This window comes from Apteryx rowi, unplaced genomic scaffold (genome assembly GCF_003343035.1).
Source record: "Apteryx rowi isolate R43461 unplaced genomic scaffold, aptRow1 scaffold_140, whole genome shotgun sequence".
NCBI classification, from domain to species: Eukaryota; Metazoa; Chordata; class Aves; order Apterygiformes; family Apterygidae; genus Apteryx; species Apteryx rowi.
Window position 1 is genome coordinate 116,129 of NW_020447642.1, and position 24,853 is coordinate 140,981.

The 24,853-nt window shown below is 39.7% G+C and overlaps 1 protein-coding gene across 7 annotated transcripts in view; it reads right to left on the bottom strand.

Annotated features, from left to right (window-relative positions):
• Positions 1-24,689, bottom strand: part of B3GALNT1 (beta-1,3-N-acetylgalactosaminyltransferase 1 (globoside blood group)) — a 30,999-nt gene extending 6,310 nt beyond the window's left edge. Inside the window, exons 1-4 of one of the 7 annotated variants that reach the window (XM_026057783.1) lie at positions 23,795-24,224; positions 18,898-18,998; positions 15,886-18,264; positions 4,230-4,335 (exon numbers count right to left, since the gene is read on the bottom strand). In XM_026057783.1, the coding sequence (XP_025913568.1) occupies positions 4,230-4,335; positions 15,886-15,901 (122 nt within the window). In that variant the 5' untranslated portion in view covers positions 15,902-18,264; positions 18,898-18,998; positions 23,795-24,224. The other 6 variants (XM_026057785.1, XM_026057784.1, XM_026057786.1 and 3 more) reach the window with 6 other exon arrangements.
• Positions 24,690-24,853: the final 164 nt, after the last annotated feature.

The following is a 24,853-nucleotide window of genomic DNA, read 5'->3' on the forward strand; positions in this document are numbered from 1 at the left end:
ACCCACGTTATCCTTTTCGGCCGCTCCACCACCTTGCTCTCAGAAACACCAATGCTAAATTGTCTTACCATTTTGGAAATACAGCAACTAGCAATTCTTTCACTTGTGAAATTTCAACAACTACCACATATGCTGAGCATGCAGCTGAGAAAGTGAGAAAACAGAAGAATGGATAACAGTAAATGAGTTGCTTAGTCCAGCAGACGATCAGTGACCATTCACGCAGCAGAGGGCAGCAGCACCAATCTCATGAAATAAGCATCAAATGGCAGGAATAGCTCACTCAAAAAAGCAGGATGATCAACAATGCACACAGCATTTTTTGGATATATAAAGCTACATCCCCCAAGTAATAAGCTAAACTGTTTGCAAGCTAGCACAGGTTCATCAAAATAAAGCTTTTATAATGGTGAAGTGGTAGAAACTGCACTCCCAAAACGTTAGCTACTTAGTGTAGTGCTGAGAACTTACAATTAAGGGCAGTCATCTTCCAAAACCATTAAGCAAAGCACTCTGGCTTCAAGCACACACAGAAAATAATACAAGTGCCAATAAAATGAGAAATCCTAACCACAGCAGGTAACAAAAGAGTCCCATCTCTTTTTATTCCAAATCCTTAAACCAAGAGTCATCCAAAGCAATGAGGTTGAGCTGATGCGGTTTGATAGGTCACTTAGTAATTTTGCTAGGAGGTGGTAAAGTTGCGGAAATTACAGATATGCCCAAGACAGGTTCTCTACTACTTTTATACTCCATTTTTCTGCATTTTTTGCTTTCTAGTTGTACTGATATATGATAGGAGAAGCAGCAGGGAGCAATGTCAGTTCAAAACTTCTTTTCAGAGAAACAGTTTCATTTGCTTGCAAGTTCACAGCTTGCTGGCAGGACTCAAACTTAAGTTTGAGGTTATGCTGACAGATCAAACAGATCAATTTTAAGACAATCGCATTTAAGGCAAGATGCGCTGGACACGCTCTATAGTAATTTTAGATGCATTCCTCACACTCTGCTATAGCTAGAGTAATATGAAATGCAGACAGACATTCTTGACAGGAAAAAAGCAGCAAACTGTCATAATCATTAAATTCTAGCAATTATTATAATAACCAATGGATAGTTCAATTTAAAGATAAAAAACCACCTAACATATTTGTAATGATAGGTGTATATAAACAAAAATTAAATCTTTTTTTTAGTCACTGCCACAAATCATTTGGAAAGGTATCAAAGTTCTTGGCCTCTCATTTTCTTCATATGGCTTGCTAACAACAGGAGCTCGACGTATTTTTGCAAGATGCTAGGCTATGAGGATAACTAAGTTTAAAGGATATTAATACAATAACACTTTTAAAAATACTTTAAATAACCTTTAAAAATGACTTGCTATCACTTCAAATTGTCCAAACAATCTTAATTTTCTTTTCTAGGCAATTTTCCAGTATGTGTGGAGCAACTAAGGAGGAAACAGCCCAAAAGGTAGAATTAAGAGGAAATCTACTGCCCTCTGCTGAAATTACACAAAACAGAGTTAAATTCCTCTCATTTTTATATTAAAAAAATAAAAATACGGTGATACAAGAATATTTTGTATTCATACACTAGGTTTCTGAGACACTATCCTTCTGAACTATGCATCTGGACACATATGTCATTCTAAGCTCAGTGTTCGATTCCAGTGAAAAACAAGGAAATAAGAAAAACAGGAAGAGAAAAAAAAATGAAAGAAACCAGTCTCTTTATAAATCAGTTTAGTCTAACTCAAGAGCACAAAAACTGAAATAAATCTGCTCTCCTACTGAGCAGCATTGACAATGCAGAGTTAAGGTTCTCCAAGTACCTTCGCCCTCGTTTTCTGTGATTTAGTGTTTGCCTTTCTTCTGTATGTAGTTTTCAGAGCTAGATTTTTTTTTTAAATAATTACTGTACATTTGTAAAATGCTTTTTCCCGAATGGGTATATTTCTTTCCCTTAACTCTATTTCAGTGTATTTAACCTCTGAATCTGCTTTATGGGGAAGAACTGCAAGCAGCCCAGTTTCATCAACACATCTCAGTTCTGCACTAGCCACTGATGTTAAAGGATTCTGCAGTTAACAGACCAGTGAAAAGCAAGAGGCAAAATTAGTTAACAATAAGGCTTTTTGAGTACTTTGACTTCTTAAAATATTTTTGTTTAACACGAGCTTTATTTAGGATATTCCAACCAAAGCCAAATACTTGAGAAACCCTGCAAACAGTATTCTGAAAACATCGCCCAAACACTGTACGAGCACGATTGAGCAAGTGCTTTTATTTTTATTGCTTAAGCGCCTACGTTATTATCCTTTTGCCTAGGGGGTGTTTCAGCGTTTGGAAGTAACCTGCCCAACCGCATCGCTGCCGGCCAGAGAGCTCTTTCCGTCCTGTTCCTCTCACCCACAAGTTTGCAGCGGCCTTGCAGCTCCCGGCAGCGGCGCCTCGGCAGGCCTTGCCTCCCGCTCGCGGTGACCACCTCCAGCCCCCTCCTCGGCGAATTTCAAAAACACACGCCCAGGCACGCGCTCTGCTCTCCTCTACGAGCGAGCGGCAGACTGGTTTAACACTGCTCCCTCCGAAAATCCATGGGGAGGGGGGCGCACCCCTGGCCCAGCCCCGCTGGAAGCCCGCACCACCCCCTCGCCGCCTGCCACGGCCCGGCCCGGCCCGGCCCAGCACCCCCGCCCGCCCGGCCGTTGCCTGCAGCCGCCTCCGCCCCGGCGCCCTGAGCCCGCCGCTGCCTCCCGACCGCCATTACCGTACTGCGCGGCGCCGCCGCCGCCCTCGCCTGGCCGCTGGGGCGGGCGGGAAGGGAAGGGCAGGGCGGGGCGGGGCGGGGCGAGACGGGGCAGGGCGGGCGGCCGCGCCTCCGCGCAACGGCCGTCGCGGCTCGCGCCTCATGGCCAACGGTCGCCGCGCCACGCGCGCAACGGTCGCCGCACCTCCAGGCAAAGCGCGGCCCCGGGGGCGCCCTTAGGAAGCGATGGCTCAGTCCTGAGGGGGGGCAGTTACAGAGCCAGGCTGCGGCAGATGCAGAGAAATGACACCCTCCTTGCAGGAAGTGGGCATGGGGGCTAACGGTGAAGGAGAATTACTCGCAGGAAGGCTCCTACTTCTCGTCCTGAGGGCCTGCAACAGGCCTCGGGTGTAATAAATGGCATTTTGGTTTTCCCCCTAAACGCGGTCTGTTACTTGCCTGATTTGTTCCTAGCAGTGCATGCGGTCCCTTCCACTGCAGACCGCGCCATATTCACTTTTTACACACTGCACCCTTGTAGGTATGAGATCCAAGTTTGTGGATTCTAGGGGAGAAGAGACACAGGCTTTCAAATTGCACTTGGCCTCTTGCTTTACCTAATGTAATTGATCTGAGTGAAAATTCACTCTCAAGCCTAAGTTATTACATATCTCTTGTTATCAAAGCATGCAGTAGTTACGGAATATCCTGGTTTGACAGAGATTTGAGAGAATAGCCTGAATTTCATGAAAGTTCCCAGAAATTCCATGAAAGTTTGTGTTTATATTAGGTTTCTTTTCCAAAAAGGATGCTAATAGAGTAATATAAAGAGATTTCTCTCTGGGTACACACTGAAACAGGGGGAGAAAGCTAATGAGGGATTATGGAGTATAACCAGCCCACTGCTGGTTCAGCATACACAATTTTATAATAGATGAAGAATTCCTAAATTCTAGAGAAGGAGGATCATGTAACTCTGGTTCACTGTTCAAACACGCTCAAAGACTGTAACCTTTGGGCTCTGTGGCCAATCAGTACGTTACTCATAGTTGCTCCACCCACAGGCTTGGCACCTTCACAAATATCATTTGCTTTTTATCAAGTTGATAAAAGCCAGAATGTATTTGTACAGAGCTTTTATTTATTTTTCATAGCACAAGGCTGCTTCTTCCTCTTCCTTATGCTTTGTACTTCATCTCACAGAGGAAGAAAGAAGGCTTACTGACCAAAAATCGGCTTCACAGAAGACAGCGAATACCAACTTTAAAGGCTTTAATACAGGATCCCACAGCACAAATGGGCCTCCACAACACCAAAGACTCCAAAGTCAAACAAGGCAATATATTAATGTTAGGACTTGATTCTGCAGGAAAATCAACGCTATTGTACAAGTTAAAGTACAATGATGTTTTTCTAACAATTCCAACAATTGGCTTTAACGTTGATATGATTGAAACTGAGAAAGATTTTGGATTGACCTTTTGGGATGTTGGAGGACAACAAAAAATGAGGCGGCTTTGGTGCAATTTCTTGGAAAATGCAGATGGGCTTCTGTATGTTGTGGATAGCTCTGATAAGCAACGTCTGGAAGAATCGAAGAAAGAATTTGAACTCATTTTAAAGAATGAATTTATAAAAAATGTACCAGTAGTTTTGCTAGCAAACAAACAGGATTTGCCTGGAGCTTTGAATGCTGAGGAAGTAACCAGGAGATTCAATATGAAGAAGTACTGCAGTGACAGAAATTGGTATGTACAACCCTGTTGTGCCATCACAGGAGAAGGTTTGTCAGAAGCTCTCCAAAGACTAACTGTATTTGCAAAAAACCACAGGAGATCAAAGGATACTTCTACAATTTTTAAGCAAAATGAAAAACTTTAAGAATTTCTATCAAATTCTGGTGAATGTTAATCAACGTGTTGTTGTACAGACTAAATCTGAAAATGCTTGATTCTGGAGAAACTCTTTAAATAAATATTTATAAAGCACTTTTAAATTATATTGTTCTACCTGCATATGCTTCTGAGATACTATTCTGCAGTACTTTAATTATCAATAGTATACCTGGGATTATTCAACTCAGAAGTGTGGCAGCTGAATGATAAAAAAGGCAGAACTGAGCTTCTGAATTTTAGCAAGTGGAAACAAAATAGGTGAGCAGTGCTTAAAATGCTTAAGCATTTTGTCAAAAAGCACAATAGCCAAGATAAGAGGTTCATTCAGCAAGAAAAGCAAGGGATAAAATGTTGTTTCAATGTTGTTGTGCTCTGTGGATGTATTTCTCATGTAAAAATATAGTTATTTTAGAGCTTAAACTCTTAGTTATGTACCTGTGAACCTATGAATTTGAAATACTTGTTTCAAATGTACTGCAAATGTAAATGTACTGCATTTTAGAACCTCTTCCTCCATATCGATTTTCACAACCAGGAGCAAGTCTTCACCAAGCCACAGACAAAATTTAGTTCATGTGTTATTTGTAAGGTGTAGCTTTGATGTCACTCTGTTAAAAATTTTCATGTATCCCCTTCTTTGTTTCTTACTGCTGTTTGCTATCGTTAGCCACCAGCAGGACTATGGAAGCCAGCATGGGATCAATCCAGCAAAGTGCTGATCTCTGCTGCGCATGGGGAGGAGGAGGGGGAGCAGGCTGGTTGGGGAGTCTTTATCGATCTTGCTGGATTGTGTCCTGCATTTACTGAAGCCACCTGAGATCGTTACTGATAAATTTTCTTCTGATTAAATTTGACATAAAAAAGTGACAAAAAATGGCTACTCCTGTTACTACAGTTTTTGGAAAAATTTCCAAATGAACCTTTCCATTCAGATTTCCTGATTCATTAAGGAGTGAATTAGTATTCTGAATGCCATTAAGGTAACAATAGATTGATAACTAGAAGACGACTAATTGAACAGTATCAACCATCAAAAACAGTTTAAATGTTAAGGCTAAAAAGTTAATAGAGCCTGCTCTTTCAAAAACCTGAGAAAAGAGACCATCTAATTACTGGCTATACACTCGCAGTAAATCCAGACCATTTATTTTTGCCTTCTTGAGCAATCTCGGCAGAGGTGGAATGCTCCTGTGGTTAGGATGCTTGCTTAGGTAGCTGTATTTTTTTTCCTTACACGCACCGCAATCTTTGACCATGGGCTAGTCACTGAATCACTCTGTGCCTCAGCAGTCCCTTGGCAAAAGGAGCTTCCCAGTTATGCTCACTGGAAAAGTTGTGGCACAGGTCAGCTTGTGTGCCTTCCTCTTGTGACAAAAGGTATATGCCGAGTAATTCACATGAGAAGCTTACGGGTAGTTCTTACTAATAAAAAGCAGGAATTTCAAGTTATAGAAGGGTGAAGCAGAAAGGAGAGCAGATATACGCTGTTGTTTCATGCATATATTATTCAAAGATGAAAAGTCATCAGGTGAATTTGCTGAAATAGTAAACAAAGGAGGGTTTCTCAACAGAAGTTATTTACACCGACAGTAAATACCGTGGGCTAGATCCTAAGTCATGTTGAGACTACATTTCTAAATGGAGAGCAAGTAGTCAGACTTGTCATTGCCCAGTCTGATGATTTAGAATTAATATAAAATAACATCATCTGTCCCAAAAAAGGTAAAAAAAATAGTCTGCAACAGACTGAGAAATGGGAACATTATTTTTCTAATCCTAATAATTCAATGTTAAATAATGTAGTATTTTAGAATAATACATTTATAAACATTTGCATGTGCATGTTACATATTTAATTCTCCCACTAGTTTAATCTAATCATGTATCTATTATAAATTTGAATCTAGTTCACTGGCCTCAGGACTTTCTCAGGGAGAAATACTCCTTGAGAGATTTAATGAGAATGCACCAGGGTCTCTAATTAGACAAGAAGCAAGTTTTGAAGGGAGAAATAATATATTATAATAGACTAGCTAATAGAGCTAAAAAAGTGAATAAGCTTTCAGGCACACAGTCCCTTCTTCAGGTTATCAAATTAGATGAAATGATACTGATATTGATTTGAAGAAAATCTTTTCCATTATACTTTGAAGAAAGTAAAATTATTCCCTTCACTTTGCAGAATATCATGTATTAAATATTGGGTTTTCTATGAGCTTGGTGTCCAAAAGAAGCGACACTTTGGCCATGTCATCTGTCCACCTAGACCCCTACTTTTTTTAATAACTTTTAAGCCTTAAATATTAATCAATTTGGACAGAGAGGAGGATTCTCAAAGGAATTACATGCCTAAAAGTTTAATTAAGAAAAGCAGTGAGACAGAGAAAGGTGACCATACTGGTGCCCCCATTGAAGGAAAGGCTGATAAGGTACAAGAGACATCCCCTGGGAGATAAATGTTCCATTTTAGTCAAAAGAAAGCCAACAAGAGGACATAAATCCAGAGAACCCAGACTTAATTAGTTCTGCTGCTGTTGGAGTTAGTTGTTTTTTTCTGTATTTTATGAATAAATAGCTTAGTTGGAGGCTTCTTTAGGATGAGGAGTTAGTGGACAGAGAATTCACTGTTACAAAACTTCCTCTCCTCTTCTTCTGCACTTGGAGCAAAGCACCTCCCTGAGCACTCACCACGTTTTGTGAAGGGGCCCCGAAAGGTGTGTTATGCAGGTAGGAAGATGCAGAGAAAGCGGGACTTCTGGCCGCATTCGGCGAGAACATAGAGCAGAGCATCCCCATGGCAGCTCTGCAGCAGGCCCACAGCCACACAGGGGTTCCCTTTGAAGGAAGGTCAGTTGTCAGAGGCGCTGGTAGGCAGCACGGTCCCCTGTGCACCTGCCACAGCCTCTGTGCCTTGGCCCTCATGCTCATCCCAGGGCACTGTTCAGTCCCTACTGGAAGCCTAGAAATTGTCTGACATCCGATCCCATCGTATATTACATGTTAAAATCATAGGAAGGAAGTTAAAAAGGCATTTTACAACTTAATCCTCTGTGGAGAGATTTAGATCTTTTGACTTCTTGAACAATATAATGAGCAGAATTGTCTTTATGTTTCTGATCATAACAAAGTGGAATTTTACTTGAGCTAAAACTACAATCCATAGTATTGAAAGCATCATTTATTCCTGGACAACTTCATATTGCATGGTTTCGTGGCTGATAAAATTAGAGCTAAGCTCTGAGAGAACTTACACAGACAGCTTACTAAAAACAGTTTTAGGATTTTTGAAGGGTTCAGGGTGCTTTGAGAAAGAGAGAAATCAGAATATGAAGAGTGCTGCCTTCCTCAGCAGTGGAACCAACGTTAGAGTGGCAAGGCCTTCAATCTGACTGACAGAGCAGCAGATGGGGTGGTCTATGAGTTGAAGAGTTTGCAGAGGATGAAAGGAAGGCTTTAAAGAGTTTGGAGCACTAGTCAGCTGCCTATGTGGCTTTGGTTTTGGAGCTTCTTTCACTAGCTTTCCTAACAAATCACACCTCAATCACAAACTCATAACCTAGTGTTTCTTGCACTTCCTATTCATGCATATTGGCAGTCTTGTGCAACCGCAATAAAAGTTGTAAAATCACTGCAGCTAAACTGTATGAGTCCTTCAGTGTCTGCTAATATTTCTCACACATGGTTGGCTGCGCCTGTTCATTTCTGCTGACAGAACAGTCATCCATGTAGAAATACATGGCATATATCTGAGATTGTGAAATACAGAAAGAGCAGGATCTGTGATTTGTGAGGCATGTTGTATCCTGCCCCCACTTGAGGCTATCCACTGGGACATGTTTGGGTGGGACAATTTAAAGTTGACAAATCTGGAGTATGGGATTTGTCTTTTTGATCATTCACTGATAAGATTATTGCAGCACAAGATCATGATGAGCTTTCTCAGTTTTGAAATAGCCGTCATGGAGCTAATAAGAATTCCAATATATAAACCAAACAGGATTAAGGCTGTTTTAAGGGAAGGCGGGGAGCAGTGCAAGAATCCATTGCAAATTTGGACAGTTAACACTCCATCCTTCTCTTTGGAGACAACTCTCTCAGTAATTGAATGCTCTGTAGAATCAAATGAAAATGAAGGAACATATTCCTTAGGTATTCCTGAGTGTAAGGAATGCAGGGCAAAGCTTTTACAACATCACATAATGCAAGTTTTTACAGCTGTGTGAATTACTCAAAGTGTCTCTGTTGCCACCTCCTCCTCCTTTCTGACAAATTAGCTGAAACAACTAAAGGAAGGATTTGTCTATTTAAAACATAATTTCTAAGCCCAGTACACAGAAAGACAGCATTTTGAAGCACCGTCTGCATATAAAATTGTTTTAAACAGGCTTTCTTGGCAAAGTACATCACCCATGCCGACTTCTGTGCTGCAACAATTAGACTTCTTACATTTAAAATTAGCTCAAGTATTGCTATTCTACACTGTGGTCTGAAGCACAGACATACGGATTCTAGATATATATTTCATCAGATCACAAAGTCTAGACTAGTTAAGTCTCTGTAATTCAGGTTGTAAACTCTTGAGAGTGGAGACCCTATGTATAAAACACCTATCATACTGCAGGTACTATTTGCAAATATGTACTCATAAAACAGTAAGACGACTGAAAACACTTCTTACTTGAATGTATATAATTTCAACAAATTGTGCATTATCTTGTGTATCAGTTTCTACAATAATCTGCTTCTTAGCTGTGATAAATATTTTTGTAGCGCTCACACTGGTCCACAGTGTATCTGCAGTGTAATTTCACATTGTGCAACATCTAATGCTAAGTCAGGTTGTCACCAGGAGACACCTCCCCAAACCCTTTGTCTCCCCTGTGTCCCCCACACCCCCCGGTTACATATTTGCAGTTGTGTGTCTCTGCACAGCAAAGTTGTTCTCACTTTCCCTGTCCTTCACTGATTGTCAAAATGGTGATGCCAGTTTCCATGGTCTTTTTTATTAGATTTTCATCGAGTGTTTTTGTACTTGTTTTCCTGCTGCTCTTTATACCTGGAAGCAATTGTCCACAAACATTTGCAAAATCATTTGTTTTCTCTCAGATCCTTCCTTAAAGCACTCCTTTCCCATGATGTATGCAAAAATCCTGACTACAGTTGTTACATGCTGTTATATGTTTTATGATGAGGCCCTGACTAGAAAGTATTCTTTTATTATTTCCTTGTACTCTCCTTTTTTATTCATCTGCTGCCTTTCAGCCTTAGACTGTGCCTTCTCTGGTGCAAAGATCATCTTTTTGTTCTCTGCTTTTTATACTGCCTAACTGATGAGAAGGGTTTCTAGACATTATACTACTGCTATAAGTAACCCAAATCTCATAGAATATCTGCTAAAATAAGTAATTTTGTGATCTTAAATAAATCATTTAGCTCTGAAACCTTTGCCTTGTTTGTTCTTTCTTTTTAGAAAATATACCTGGGGACTACAGCAACTATCTCATTGATTTAGAGAAAGGCTAATCTCCCTAACAATTGTCCTTGACTGTTAAAGGGTAACTGTGCCTTAATCAATAGTTTGCAGTTACTTTATCTAGAGCATACACATTAATCACTGAAGAATGTTAGTCTCTCAACATTTTCTTAACTGATTCATAATTCTGAAAAGGTCTAATTTTGTTTAGGGCCATCATAAATTTATGCAACAGTCCCTTATTTCATTTTGATACGAGAAAACATGTATTGCATTTCGTAAACAAATTAATGTTAGGCTCCTCATCTTTGTACAAGTCTGTCAGATCTCATGCCCAGGATCCACAGCCAAGTGGATTTTAGTAAGACAACGTACCCTTAAAGACAATGTTATACAAATAACTGACCGAGTCCTCACAGTAATTTTAAACAATATTAATCCCAAGTGAGTATGAATAATTAAAAATATGTAACATTTTATTAAAATTAAATATTATGGAAATAAAATACAGTAGTTAAAATTGTAAAAAAAAACAAAAGCTCTTCCATTTAATCTGCATAAGAAAAAATTTATATTTCTTAGATATCACCTACTTAGGGCTATAAACTAAGCCTTTACTTCTTGAAAATTAAGATTTTCCAAGGAACCATTAGGTTCACTGAACATTTAAAATAATTTATTCTCTACACTAATGGGTAAGGAGGTATACACTTTTCTTTCTCATGTGGTACTAAAAAGCCCCCATCGAGTATTATGGAAAACCCAAACCAAACACTGAAAATCCTTATCTAAACGTAATAATATCATTAAAAAAAACTTGTATACATTTTAGTATTTCAGCACTGAGACATCTTGTGGCATATTAGACATATTGCAGTTAATAAAAAGGAAACTATCTGGTTGTAAATTTGAATAGCAACATGAGCTTGAGATCTCTCTGTTTTGAGAGGTTTAAACCACCTGGCTAAAAATCTTGTACGCTACTTGTTCAACAAAAAAAAAGGCTAATTACAACATTTATGAGACTTATTTTCAGGTATTAAGTATTTGTAAACCTGGTAGTAACAATTTGTTAAATTCAAATTTCTGCACTGCAGAAAATATTCCCATTTGTTTTCATTCCACATTAGGATGAGTATATTTCAAAATTACAGCATTTTGTGGAACAGAAACTTCAAAATGTTTTAATTGGAATTCAAAGTTTCAATGATGCTTACAATTAAACCCCTCAGCTTTCCAAAATCTAATCGTTTAATCCCCATTTACTTAACTAAACCAAATGCCTTATTCTAAATCATTTAAGTGTTCAGTGGATAGAGCACAGGTCTGGGGCTTGGGAAACCTGGCACCTATTCCCAGCTTTGCAACTACCCTTTGTTATGACCTTGAGTAACTCATACTCTCCCTGCCTCAGTTTCCCCATCTGTAGAGCAGGGATAATGGCATTGGCTTTTTTATGAATTGTTTTGAATTCCACTGCAAAAAGGGCTGAATAAAAGATAAGCAGCGTTATGACTCATAGTGGCAATATTCTGTTTTGTGGTAGCTGTCGTACTCAGGCCTCCATTCTCTCTTTAGTGCAATTATCTTGGCTGGGTTATAAATTCCTTAAATCATATGACTCCAGCACACTCTTAAGAGCAAAATATGTCCTGCATTATGGGAGATGTAGTCCTGCAAGGAAATCAGCCCATAACAGTGACTAATGCCTGGGCTGATGTTTCTTTAAGGAATTGTGTCTCAACAGAGAAATGCACTTTGATGTTTTATTTATCTGATCCAAACTAATGCTGTTTGGAGTACCTTAAAATGTAAATATGTTAATTCAACTTGAACATCTATGCAATGGAATATTCAAAAAAAATTTTTTTGAGGAAAGATTTCCCAAAAGAGCAAATTATTTTGAAGAAATTACTTCTGACATTTTTTTCTGATGGAAACTTAAATCCTATCTTGTTCATCGGTACTTCAGCCTTCGATTAAAGAAAAAAGGAAAGAGAAAAAATTTTTCTAGTTGATCCATAGCTGAATCAGTATTTGTAGCTCCTCTGCCAAATTTTTTTAGCCAATATATACAAATAGTATCACATCTTGAAGAAGTTCCTTACTGTGACGAAGGTACCACAGCAGTACAGCCTCTGACCTTCACTTTTTCTTTTTTGAATCATCTCAGCCTTTCCCAGCACAGCCAACCCACTGTGCGACTGACCTGCGGAAAGCTCAGGGCCTTCCCTCGGCAGCTTTGCACCCTTCTGCCCAAGCTGGGGGGCAGCATTTCCCCTTGCTCTCGTGCTCTTGCCCACCCTTGTGCTGTCACACTCTTGGCCTTGCACCTCATCGCTGTACTGATGTTATGGTGGGTTCTCACAGGAAGCTATTGCCACCAGCATTGGACTCACTCCTTCTTTCCCCCCTTTTCCTACCTCTTGGTTGTAGCCTTTAGTTTGTACTAGGGGAAAACACAACAGAAAATAGTCATTTAAACATGCAGTAAGCACTACCCAATAATTTGCATGCCCAATCTTAACAAACAATTAGTGTGCAACACATGACCCTAATTAAAGTGTGTTCCAGTCAGCAGCGCCAAGAGCATCATAAGGAGGAACAATCAATAGGGGGTTGAGCGGATCCAGACAAACACTATATAACTACTCTAGGAAAGGTACTGGGGGGACACATGTGCAGCCCTGGAGAAGAGCCCAGAGGAAGATGCTTGTCTGGGGGCCTTCTTGCTTCTCTTCCTGGCTGGCCACTGGGAGAGATTTCCCCTTCTCTTCTCCTTCTCTCTTGCCTTTTGTTTTTTATATTTCCCCCAAAGTAATTTTTGCCATTAGAGTACAATGTATGTCATCAGCTATGGACTCAATGAATAAATCTTGGTGCATGTAAGCCTGTCTCAGCATCCTCTGAGCAACACATCAGACTGCAAGGAAGATTTACATCACCTTTCTACTTCCAAGATTATGGCAAGCATTAATTTCATAGCACTCAAATGTATTATACTGCAAAAAATATTCTGTTGGTCATTACAGCATTCAGGATTGCCAGACTACAATTCTGCCAGTCTATTCTCCCTCCGCAGTTTGACTTCCTCCACTCCCTTCTCCATTGCAGAGGTGTTATTCTCCTGCAGGAACACTACACAATTCTATAATATGCACCTCACAGAACTCAAAATATCAGGATGGGAAAAGGACAGCAGTTACTCTGCAGGTTATTAGATTAAATCCTTATTATGTGCTTTTAAATTGGAATTGCCCTTAATCTTAAAATGAGTTTTCACACTGAAGCATGCAGTGATTTATAAGAATCCTGAATCATAGTTTATAACTAAAAGGAGACTTTAATATAAAATAATGAACATTAAAAGAAAAAAGCTGATCTAGGTGAATCTTGCATTTCAGTCCCAAACATCTTAAAAGGCCATTTACCCCAGATGGTAATGTCCGAAAAAAGAACAGCTATGCAAAAGCAGAAACTATTTTTTCTGTAGTTCTGTGTTCTTTCTTGCTCTTACTCAATTTACCCCCTAATAAGCATTTTCTCTCTAACATTTTTTCTGCATTTACTTTATCCTACAGTAAAATCATAATCTGGTGTGTGTGAAAGATGCTGTAGTCCATTGCCAAAGACGTAATCACTTTATGTGGTATGTTCAATATTTAACTTCCACGTAGAATCAATGGACAAAAAGGGGAATACTATTTAACAGAGAGAAGGACACAAGTGATGAGCAATCAAGTCTAGAAAATTGAAGAGCATCTCCCAAACTCCCTGTGGTCAATGAGAGCAGAAGGAACTACACCCACTAGATCAGCCTAAAATTTGATTATACACTTTTAATTTATAGTGTTCTGATTCTGGTCAAAATTATTTTTCCTAATAAAAAATAGCAATGAAAATTACACAAAATACTAGAATAAATATTTTAAATTTTACCCTGGATTTATTTAACTTTTATGCATTAAAATACTAGTACAATTCTAGGGGTAGCTTACAGAAGATCTGCCTTCAGAAAAGTGTTGCTTTCCTGAGGTTACTAAATATTAAACATTTTCCAATATGCTTGTGTAGCTTAAGGTTTGCCCAAGAGCCTCCTTTTTAGTAATTCTCTTTAGGAAATGATACTTTCTGTATCATTCTTTTGTACCCTTTCCTAATAATTTTCAACCTGTGAGTCAACATCAATAAAATCTGACAAAGGTATATAGTTCTTGAAGTTACTAAGACTCCAGATACAATTTCAGGAAAATTACATGGCCATTATTCCCCCTCTCCCCCGAAAGACAAGCTGAAACACGAATATTCCCCTGTATCAGACATCAGAAAATCAATGAGAACTCCGTCACAAATCTTTAGAAGAGTAGACCTCCTAAGGCCTGCCGCTAAGAAGCGCTCACTTTCTTCATTACAATATAACAAAGAGATATGCATAGTTACTGTATTTCACCTCTCAATCTCAATCTTTCAGCCTTTTGAAAACCTTTATTCAGTTATGCATTTTAGTTTCCTTGTAAAATTAGCCTGAAACATAGCATTGACAATAGCAATCTGCATCTGGACATTTACATTTTTGTTGCATAAAAGATGTACCTTGAATTTGATGCCATTTTATATGTAAATTCTGTTCACTGGCAGTGTTAATAGCCAGAAATAAGATACCTTAAATTTTAGATGTTCCCCTAAGTCTCTAGCTTTGTGATCCAATTAGTGTTTCTCCATATGATTTGAAACTCGTATTACCTAATACTTCACACTAGCATTTAATTATCTAAGCATATTATATATATTAATTTTTAAAATACAGCTCTGAGGATCATTCTTGCATTTGAAAGGCTAAGGAACTAAGGAAAAGAGGGCAAGTGTTGGACTTCCCCTTGCTGCAGACAGACAGTGTTCAAGCAGAACAGAATTCTGAATATTCCAGTTCCCAGTCTTCCCAGTCCTATCATCAGACTACTAAGTTTTCCTTTCCATCTAAAAACATTATGGACCTCACCTAAGAACAAGCTAGAATCAGAGAAAACTGTTTGCAACAGAAAAGCTTTTTTTTCCCCTGTGTTTCCATCAATGAAGCTACCAGAGGATGACTTTGTTCCAGGGGCTTCTTAAGAAGGAATTTTTTTTTTGGCATGGAACAATATATTCCTGAATCTTGCCCGGAACACTGAAATGGTTCATTTCATCAGCTATGTCCTCACTTTTCATCTCAAATGAAATGTTCTTTTCTGGTATTTAATAGGAATCTGTCCTACTTGAAGGGTAGAGCGGTTAATACAAAAACATAAAAGTGCATCCCTGCAACCTGCTAATCCCTATTCTTGGGCTATTTGTAGCTGATGGAGTTTGTGATCAACTCAAGCTCTTGTACTGAGAAACTTGTTTGGCAAGGGTCATTTCATCATCATTAAGTTTGTCTTCAAATGGTCTGATCTAATGCATTAAAAACAATGTATATAGGCTGAACTGCAGAAAAAATCACCAATGTAAATTAAGAACAATTATTATTATATAATATAATTATTATTAAGAACAATTAGGTTATATTAAATAAAAAGTTATATTAAATCAGAATAACTGAGGTCAGAGCTAGGCTCATGTACTAACTCAGAAATAGCTTTGAAACTGCGATCATAAATTTTAACACGACTGCCTGCTGCTCAGTACTTGCAGTCATGTGGGAGTCCTAAGTTTATTTTCTAATCACAGGAGCAGATGTTCAGCTGATGTGAATCAGCAAACCGGCACTGAAGTCGGAGGAACTACCTTTAATTCGCACCATCTGTGGATCTGTTTTGCAGTCTCTCCTTTTGAAGAAAGAATACTGTGCATTATCTTATAACTAATCACACAGTAGCTTCCATAAAATGAAAAGACAAAATATCTAGAGCTCTTTAACTAAAACAACACTGCTCATGATGAAGTGTTTCAAATTCAAACAGGCAATGTGGGGGGAGATCCTCAAGGCATCTATAATACTTAGGGCCTAAATAAGAACAGGAAAGAAAGCCTGGTAAGGGCCAGTGCTAAATGAGTGAATGTAATAAAACTAAATTAGCATAGTGACATCACCAGGCCTTTGGCTTTATTAACATCTGATACGAGCCTGCACTGAGACTAAGTTCAAGAACATCTCTCTGTAATTTCAGTCTTGTACAACATGATTGAAGTGTTATAAATAGAAATGTGTTGAATCCCACTAAGTTTTGGACATTTTAGGATACTTGTAGCTATTTTTTTTCCAGTTATGTGCAGCTCATTACTTAGCGACTATGTTGCAGTTCATTACTAGCAACTACATTGCTAGAAAGTGACTTTTTTTTGAGCACCACTAAGTACAAAAACATAAATACATAAATACAAAAAGGTATTTCTAAACACAAAAAAAGCTAAAATAAAGTGTAACCAAGAGTTCTAAATCCTAGTTATAAACTGGACACTGGAAAATAAAGGGGACACACAGAGGAAACTCTACACCTTTTGAATACAGCAGAAGTGATCTATACAGTGTCCCACTCACAACAGAACAACCCTCCTGTGAGAGTGAAGATCTAAGAGCAGCAGCTACTTGCAGAAAACAGCCTAAAAGTTATTTCTGCTCAAACACTACAGCAGTATCTACTATTGGTTATTTGGGATATATTGTCTTTCAGGGCAGGGTAAATTGTTTTCCTCTCAGCCTGACCATGGAACAGTAGAAAAATGTCTTCCTAGGGTAATCATAAGGCCTGTGATGAACAAGGCAGCAGTAGTTAAATTTCAAAACTTTAAACTATGGTACTACACACCTTTTGTAATTAAAAGTTTGTGGTCCAAGTCCATCCCTACTGTCACCCAAAGAACTTCAGCCAACTTCCATCAAAAAGTAACTTTAAAACAATAGTTTAGGGTAACAATTTGAAAAACAAGTTGAAAAATTAGCAGAAATAATTGCATATCAATTTTTTTCAAATGAGAAGGGAAGCAGGACAGAAGGCGGGATGTAATTTAAGATTTAATAATTTTTCCAAGATAACAGTATTAACAATTCTTTCTAGCTCATAAGGGATGATATGAATCCACCAGATGCATCTTCAATGCACAGTCCATCATGCTCCTGTTTTCAAATGCCTATAGGCAACAATAAAACTAAAGGAAATGTCAGCAATGATGACAGCAACTCTAGTGGATTTGTTGTAGTTGCTTCAAATACCTGACATGTAGCCTTTTATTGCAAAGTGGCCTACAACTAGGCAAAGAAAATTTGAGCAACTAGTTAAGAATCAGCTAACAAAGCAACAGCTCAAGAAAGAATGCCAACTTTGCGTAAGTATTTTCTAAGAGAGACAAAATTATGATCTGGCTCAAACAGTTCAAATAGGTAAAATAAGCAAACAGCAGAAGAGAGAATTGAGAGGCTCAGGCAAAAGCAAGCACTGTACTAAAAGGCAACATCCTGGAGGCAGTAACTGCTTAACGGCAGCTCCATAAAAATGGTTCTAACACACTGACGTAAGAGGAGGCAAAATGGGAAAGTGGCATTCAGAGAGTAAAAATCAATTTTGTTCCTATATTTAACCTTAAAAAATTCTGCTGTATATTGCAAAAGTATGATCAAAGTTAGCTCCCCTGAAACCAGCCCGTGGTTGTCGTTGCTTCAATGACGGAAGCCTGAAATGCGAGCGTGGCATTTGCTGCTCATGACCTACCGCTGTACGGTATGGCGTTTGAACTGGCTCATGCCGAGGGTTCTGTGCTGACTTGCCCCTGCTGCCCTCTCATTCAGCAGAGAAACTCTATGAACATCTCCAGCTCTTTCTAGAAGGGGCTTTTTATACTAAAGAGTTACAGCAGAACACTTTGAAGTGAAAACAAGTGCGCAAAAACTTGAGCTGCTTGATGGAGCCCAAGAAAGCCATGGTGCTTTTTATTTGAATTTGTCCTTATCTTATGTAGTATGCTTTCTGTAATTATGTTCTTTTTCAAGTAAAGTCCCTGTCCTGTAAAGCTTGATCTTGTGCATTTGCTATCTGCTTGTGTTGTTTTTGTATGTCTTTTTTAACTGGAGTGTTATTCACGGCTCATCCCAGTTTAAGTTTAGGTATTATTTGATATGTCTGTTTCAGTGTCCAGCAAGTGCAGTTGAATTCCAGACTTGGAGACGCTCTGTGTAAAATGAAAACAAATAGCTGTGTTTGCATACCAGATGAAAGATTATTATAAAATATCCTACCAACAGTCCAGTGGTCCACTTTTTTTGTTAATACTAGCTATTTCATTTTGAGTCTGAAAGGGCGGATAAACTCCGGGATTAATGAGAATTTTTCTATGTGCAGCACAAATCTTCTCAGCTTTATACAATATATACATTTTTTATACTAGGGAGATAGGTTTACTAGGTATGAAAAAGCATTCTCAGTTAACTCATTTCACATAAATGAATATTTAGAGGAAAATATATTACTAAAAGATTTCAATTCAATCCACATAATTACTTAAAAGAGTAACTAACTTTATAAATAGATATTCTCTCATTGTTTAATCAGGTGCAAAATTTACAAATGAAGAAAATAAGTTAACCTTTTGCAAATGTGAATTATTTGTAATGCATCTGTCTATCTATATATACATATATGAATGTTAGTAACATGTATAATGGTATTTTTTGGCTGAAAAAATAAAGTATTTAAAAATATTTTGAGGTTCGAAGATTAGCTTTTGTTTGGACTAGCTTTCCAAAGCACAACCTTTATGCCAGGCTGAGAGAGTAAAGGGGCTTTAAACTGGTGAGCACTTCACCTTCTGCGTATCTCCTGTGAAAGGGAGCTTCCCACACCATGTAGAGCTCTCACATTGGCACCTGCTTCCAGCCCCAAGGAAAGAGTGTCGGCAATGAGAGGCTGCAGGAGCGCAGAGCAGTCAGTTTGGTGACAAGTAAAATATATTGCCCAAGGGACATAGGAAGCAGGGCATAAGTTAAGTTAGCTGGTTATATTAGCATCTGAGATGAAGGAGGCTCATGCATGACCTAGAATACTAAAGAATAGATTCAGTTTTGCACTGTAGGAGGCACAGAAGTCACAACCCATAGGGAAGGAACAACAGTGGCTAGAAGCCATTTCAGATATACATATTCCGATTTTTTGCAGAGATCCAGATGACCACTGCTGTAAGTCAGAATGGCGTCTCTATGTTACAGCTGCTTTGCAAGCCAGAATCTTTAAAAAACTGAGCATGATGCCCATGCAGATACCCCCTGTGTCAGAAGCTTTGAAAAGTGACAAAATCAGCTGCTTAGGTCAATTGGAAACTTGTATTGTGGAGAAAAATTCTTCCTTGCTAAGCAGTAACTCCTTTCTAGCTCCCATACACTGCCAGGCAGAGGCAGCTCAAATCCTGCACAAATTACAACTGCCTCAAGCTACTCTGACTTGTGCTGATCATCTTAACAACTTTATGTTCAGGTGCTAAGATCAAATAATTTAGAATCACTAATAGTAACTTAACCAGAGGTTAAGCCAGCTTTCAGTGTCTTTTCTAATTACTTGAAGGTATAAAATTGGAGCAGAATCTTATTTCACATCTTTATATTTGCATTACTGTTATTTTCCAAGCTGATAAATATGCAAAAATAGAAAAAGTTACACAGTTTTGTATTGTAATATCATGGGAGGTTTGAAGATTATCATACCAAATGAATTTGCATAATATACATACTTTATTATGTTGTGGGCACCTATATTTAGTCAAACCATATTCTTTTAGGAAAAACTAATTTATAATCAAAATATCAGCTTTTTTTGTTGTTGTTGTTAAGACAGCCCAATGCTGCAAGATCAAGAATTCAGAAGGGAACTGGTCTGTTCTTCAAAACTAGGCTTCCAAGTGCTGGGAGATTAGCACTGCAGATCTGAGGTAAAATCAAACCAGTAAGAAAATAACATGATAATTGTTCCACTGAGAGCTAAACAGATTAATTAGACTACAGTTAAACAAAATGCACTTGATTAATCTCTGATTATGTCTTCACTGAAGTCACACCATAAATTATTCTTCAGATGATACCAGACCAGAAACACAGATCAAAGACTCCTGAAGGGTAGTATTGCTCTGAACATACATAATTTAATAAGAACTAAGTATGTTCTTATATTTCATACAAAGGTACACTGTAGGAAAGCTATACACACCAGAATGTTATGTTAGATTTGACAATGCAAGCAGTAACGTGATTTTAAGACAGATCTGGATTTGACAGAAGATTCTCCAAGGAACACTCAGTGATTCTCAGCTATTTTCAAAGGGTTACTCATAAAATGACAAGATACTGCTCAGGCCCTTGTCTCTGTCAATCTTTTTCCAAGAATGTAGAGGGAAGGTCAAAAGAGAGATGACTTTATTAAAGGTCATTGTTCAATACTGAGTCAGTTTTGGTCACAAAAAAAATATGCTGGCTTTCCAGTTCTATCTCTCCCAAACCACATGTTAGGTAACCGGTCAGTGCTACGTGTGGTGACAGCAGGAGGTGGCAGAGGTGGGATGAACACAAATGTATTTGCGTTAGAAAAGACAAGAAAAAGGTAGCGAAGAAAAAAGTTGTGATGGAGCAAAATGTTTTTTCTTTCCTCTTCATAGAGTTCTTCGGGGTTGGGTCTTAGACACTATATATATTCCTTTTTACTTTCAGAGCCTGACTATTTGTAATCTCAGGATATTTTCAGGAGTTTAACACTCTAGTACCTTGTCCAATTTCATTATTAATAACCATGTTTTGCGGAGTCAGAGCCTCAATTCTGCTTTAAGATACTGATTCACAATGAAAACTTTTTGGAGCCACAAAATTTCAAAAAAACACTCTGCGGAGACGTTTCTCAAGGACACTAAGATCTCTTCTCAAAGGAAGTGACATTACAACCAACCAGCAAGTTATTTGTAGATCTGGAAAGTACCTATCACCTTTTAATTCTGAGACCAATGACTTCATGCTATATTGTAATGGTAACTTCTTAATGTTTCTGATTATATTTTTAGATAAAGTTGCAAAGCTATTGCACTTGTTAAAATTCTCATCTTTTTCTTCTTTTAGTACATAATTTCCTCAGAAGGAGCTCAATTTTAAAGAGACCAACTGCATGAGCCAGTCATCATATCAACTATGTGATTACAAAAGGTATGTTCATCTAGGGCAATTTCGAAGCTGACAGAGAATAAAAAAGATGAAGGGATTTAAGTATCCCAGTGAAACATACAACACAATCCTTAATCACGAAAGGAAGCAGCTTTAACATATCCTTGAAAATTAAAGCAAAAGTAGGGAGTTTCCCTTCAGTTAATTAAAACTGTTCAGGTGTAAATAGGTTATATAAGAAACTCACAGTAACAAAGGCCACAGCAAAAATAAAAGATTTCCAATTTGGTACAGAAAAGGAAAAATATTTTACTTACTGATTACTTCCTGAAACAGTAAGTGCAGAAGTGACATTCCTTGCTAAGAGTAATGAGAAACTATTTGGCAATTTTATTTAACTGAATTAAAACTGAGGAAGCTGATACAATTTCTTTTTTCTCAGACTTCATGCATTTCTACTTTTTACATATTTTAATTTTTCTTGTTTCTTTATTAAAGACTTCTCTTTTGAAGTGAGACCATCAATTTGAAAGTACAATAATCTTGAAAAAGTGAGGTATGATACTGAGATGGTTGTACTGTTGTAACCTGCTGTATCCTGTCTTCCTAAGGCAATTGTGCTGTGATAACAACCAAAATCTAGCTAAATAAATGTTCTTTTTTCTTTTTTTTCCTCTAACTAGTATATTAAAACACCATCAAATTGACAAATCAGTTTTGGGTTTTGTTTTTTTCAATTTAAATAGCCATGTCAGGAAAAAAGTCTTTGTTGGATGTTCAGACTGCAATGTGTAGGGGTAGCTGTATGCAAGTCAGCTTTGAACGAGCTAGTTTATGTATTGGTAGACAGCTTGCTATGGCTCTATGGAATGCCACCTGGACTAATTAACCCTGACTAATTTACCCTACCCACATTGCTGTGCCATTGCCACTCTATTTATGCAATCAACATGGCTGTGGTGACTTGGACTTCTCTCACTTTCAGGCTTGATTACAACTCTATCTAGGAATGGAGACTCATGCTCTGAAAAATCTCCTGGAGATAAAACATACAGTAGCCCGTAATCTGGGAGATCATCATCCTCATGTTTTCTTGAGCATAAAACTAAAATCAAGTTCTCTCTTCTGATATTCCTAAATCTTGGAGTGTCTTAACTATGCATACTTGAGAGATTGCACCTTCCGTCGTGGCTTTGACTTTTTTCAACAAATATGTTTAAGGAGAACCATAAGGCAACTGATGAAATGAGAGGCTCATCAACATATAGGACTTTAACAAAGAAGAACCCAGACTTAATTCTACAAGCGTTACAACTGAATACAACTACATGCATGACCAGGACAGTAAAATATCCAGTGAGCTCTTCTAGGTAGAAGGTATTCTTTTCTGGATCAAGTTAGAGAAGTTACTGTCCCCTCTGCTCAGCAAGCATATCTATTTGTTTGAATGTTCCTTACCTCCTTTTGATCAAAATGAACAATCAAAATGAGCAAAGTTAGTTTAAACAGTTTGGATAGTACTTTTTTCTAATATTTTGGAAGACTGGAAGGAACAGGCACTGCTCTGAGCACTTTTTCCTCCAAAATTACCATTGAGTCCAGATGTCACAGGCACTACCATGTAAGCCTGGTGAAGAAAAAATACTGGATATTTTGTGAACGCTTTTTTTTTTCTGGCAGTCATTGATTTGTCTACATTTCTAGAAATTCTCTGTACTCTAATCAGCTGCATCACAGAAAAGCTAAAGAAGTGGGGAGTTTTCTTTTTTATTTCTGGGAGAGTCATTGTCAACAGGCAATAGTTTATCAGATCTGCATTCCCAAGAAAAAAAAATTTTTTGATAGCTTGGATTTACTAAAATAAAGATAGGGACATACTCCAAGCTCCACATTTTGGTGTAAACAAAATGCCTTGGGCTATGTGCAGGCAAAACACCACTGTGGAATTTTCATAGTATCATTCCCTTTGCTGGAGAGTTCGACACAAATTCAGGAACAACCTTTTCCAACTCACCACAGTTTGCATAATACATAGGCAATACTTGTTACAAAGCACCCTGGAAGGAAGCAGGGAGTTAACAAATGTGTGTAACACGGATAATTAAACTTAAATGTGAGAAATCTATCCAATGAAAGCTCATGATTAGTTTGGGAACGCGGTCCACCTACACCACCTGAGGATGAATTACAGTAATTGCTACTGGCCAAAATCCACTGCCACAAAACCTGTCATCACCAAACTGGTAAGACATGGGCCTATCTGAGATAGCAGAGTACAAAAGACAACAGCAACCTATTTCTGGCCCAGCACAGCCTATCTTTATCATCACGCTAAGAGGCTGGAAAGATCCATGGAATCCCATCTTGCTGAAAAAGTATTTTGCTCCCAACACAGTTCATCCCTTATCTGTCATAAATACAGCCACTAATTCTTGCTTGCGGGCTTGCTCCACAGTTGCTGAGTAGCGTAAATGAGATAAATGAGAATACTGGCACGCAAAACCGAACTGCAGCACTCCTGCAGACAGATCTGCACGCGGCTGGTGCTGATTCTTTAGGAGAGCTTACCCGGGTCTCTCAGGAGGCTGCCAAGGTGCCTGCAGCCGTTTCCTGCGCACTACTTCTTCCTCTTTCCAAAAGCAGCCGCCTTGGCGCCAAAGCCTAGAAAAGCACAGCGGATTGGATTAAAGCCCGGCCGGCGCCAAACGGAGGCGACCGCTCGGCAGCCCCCGCGACCCGTTCCGCCCCCATTTCACTCGGCGTTTCGTGAAGCTTCGCCGCTTGACAGCGGCCGGCTCCCCCCACAGGACCGGGGGGGGGGGTGGGAAGCGGCACCTCCATCCCTCGCTGCCCCCCACCGGCCGGGCAAACCCTCCCAGCCCCGCGGCCGCGTATGGGATATTTTTGTAAAAAATGTTTTTCTTTTGTATTTATTTATTTAATTTTTTTGTATAAACTGGCGGCAAGTTGCAATGCCTCCCGCGGGGGGGGGGGGGGGGGAGGGTAGTGTTCCTGAGGCGGCAGGCGCCGGGACGTCCCTGGGGGTCGGCGAATACGAAGTCGAGCGGGACGAAGGATGATCCCGTTGCTGAATTTCAGCTGGGTGAGCGCGGCGGCGGAAGGAGGGAAGGAGGGCGGTCAGGCACGGTACGGCCCCGCCGCGGCTGCCGCCCCTCCCGACCCGGTCCGCACCCGCCACCCAAAATGGCCGCCGCCGCCGCGCCTGAGGGAAGCGGCCGAACCTCCTCGAAAGGCCGGCGCCCCGCCCCCGCGCGGCGGCCGTCAGCGCTCGCGTCACGCCGCCGCGCTGCTCCCTCCCTCTGCCTCCCTGCTTCCTATTCGCCGCCGGCCTCGGGCGCCGCGGCCAATCAGCGGGCGCGGCCGGCCGGCCCAGATCGAGGCTGCCCCTCTTTTCCCCCCTCCCCTCCCCCGCGCGGCTCCGTCCCTCGCTACCGGCACGTTCCGCCGCCCAGGCAGCCGGGCCCGCGGGCAGCGGCCGCCCCGGCAGCGCGGCGGCAGCGCAGCTCGGCTCGGCGGCGCGGGCCGCGGCCCCAGCGGCGGCAAGGGGGACCCCGGCGGGCAGGGGCGCGGGCCCGCGAGGAAGAGGAGGAGGAGGAGAAGAAGAAG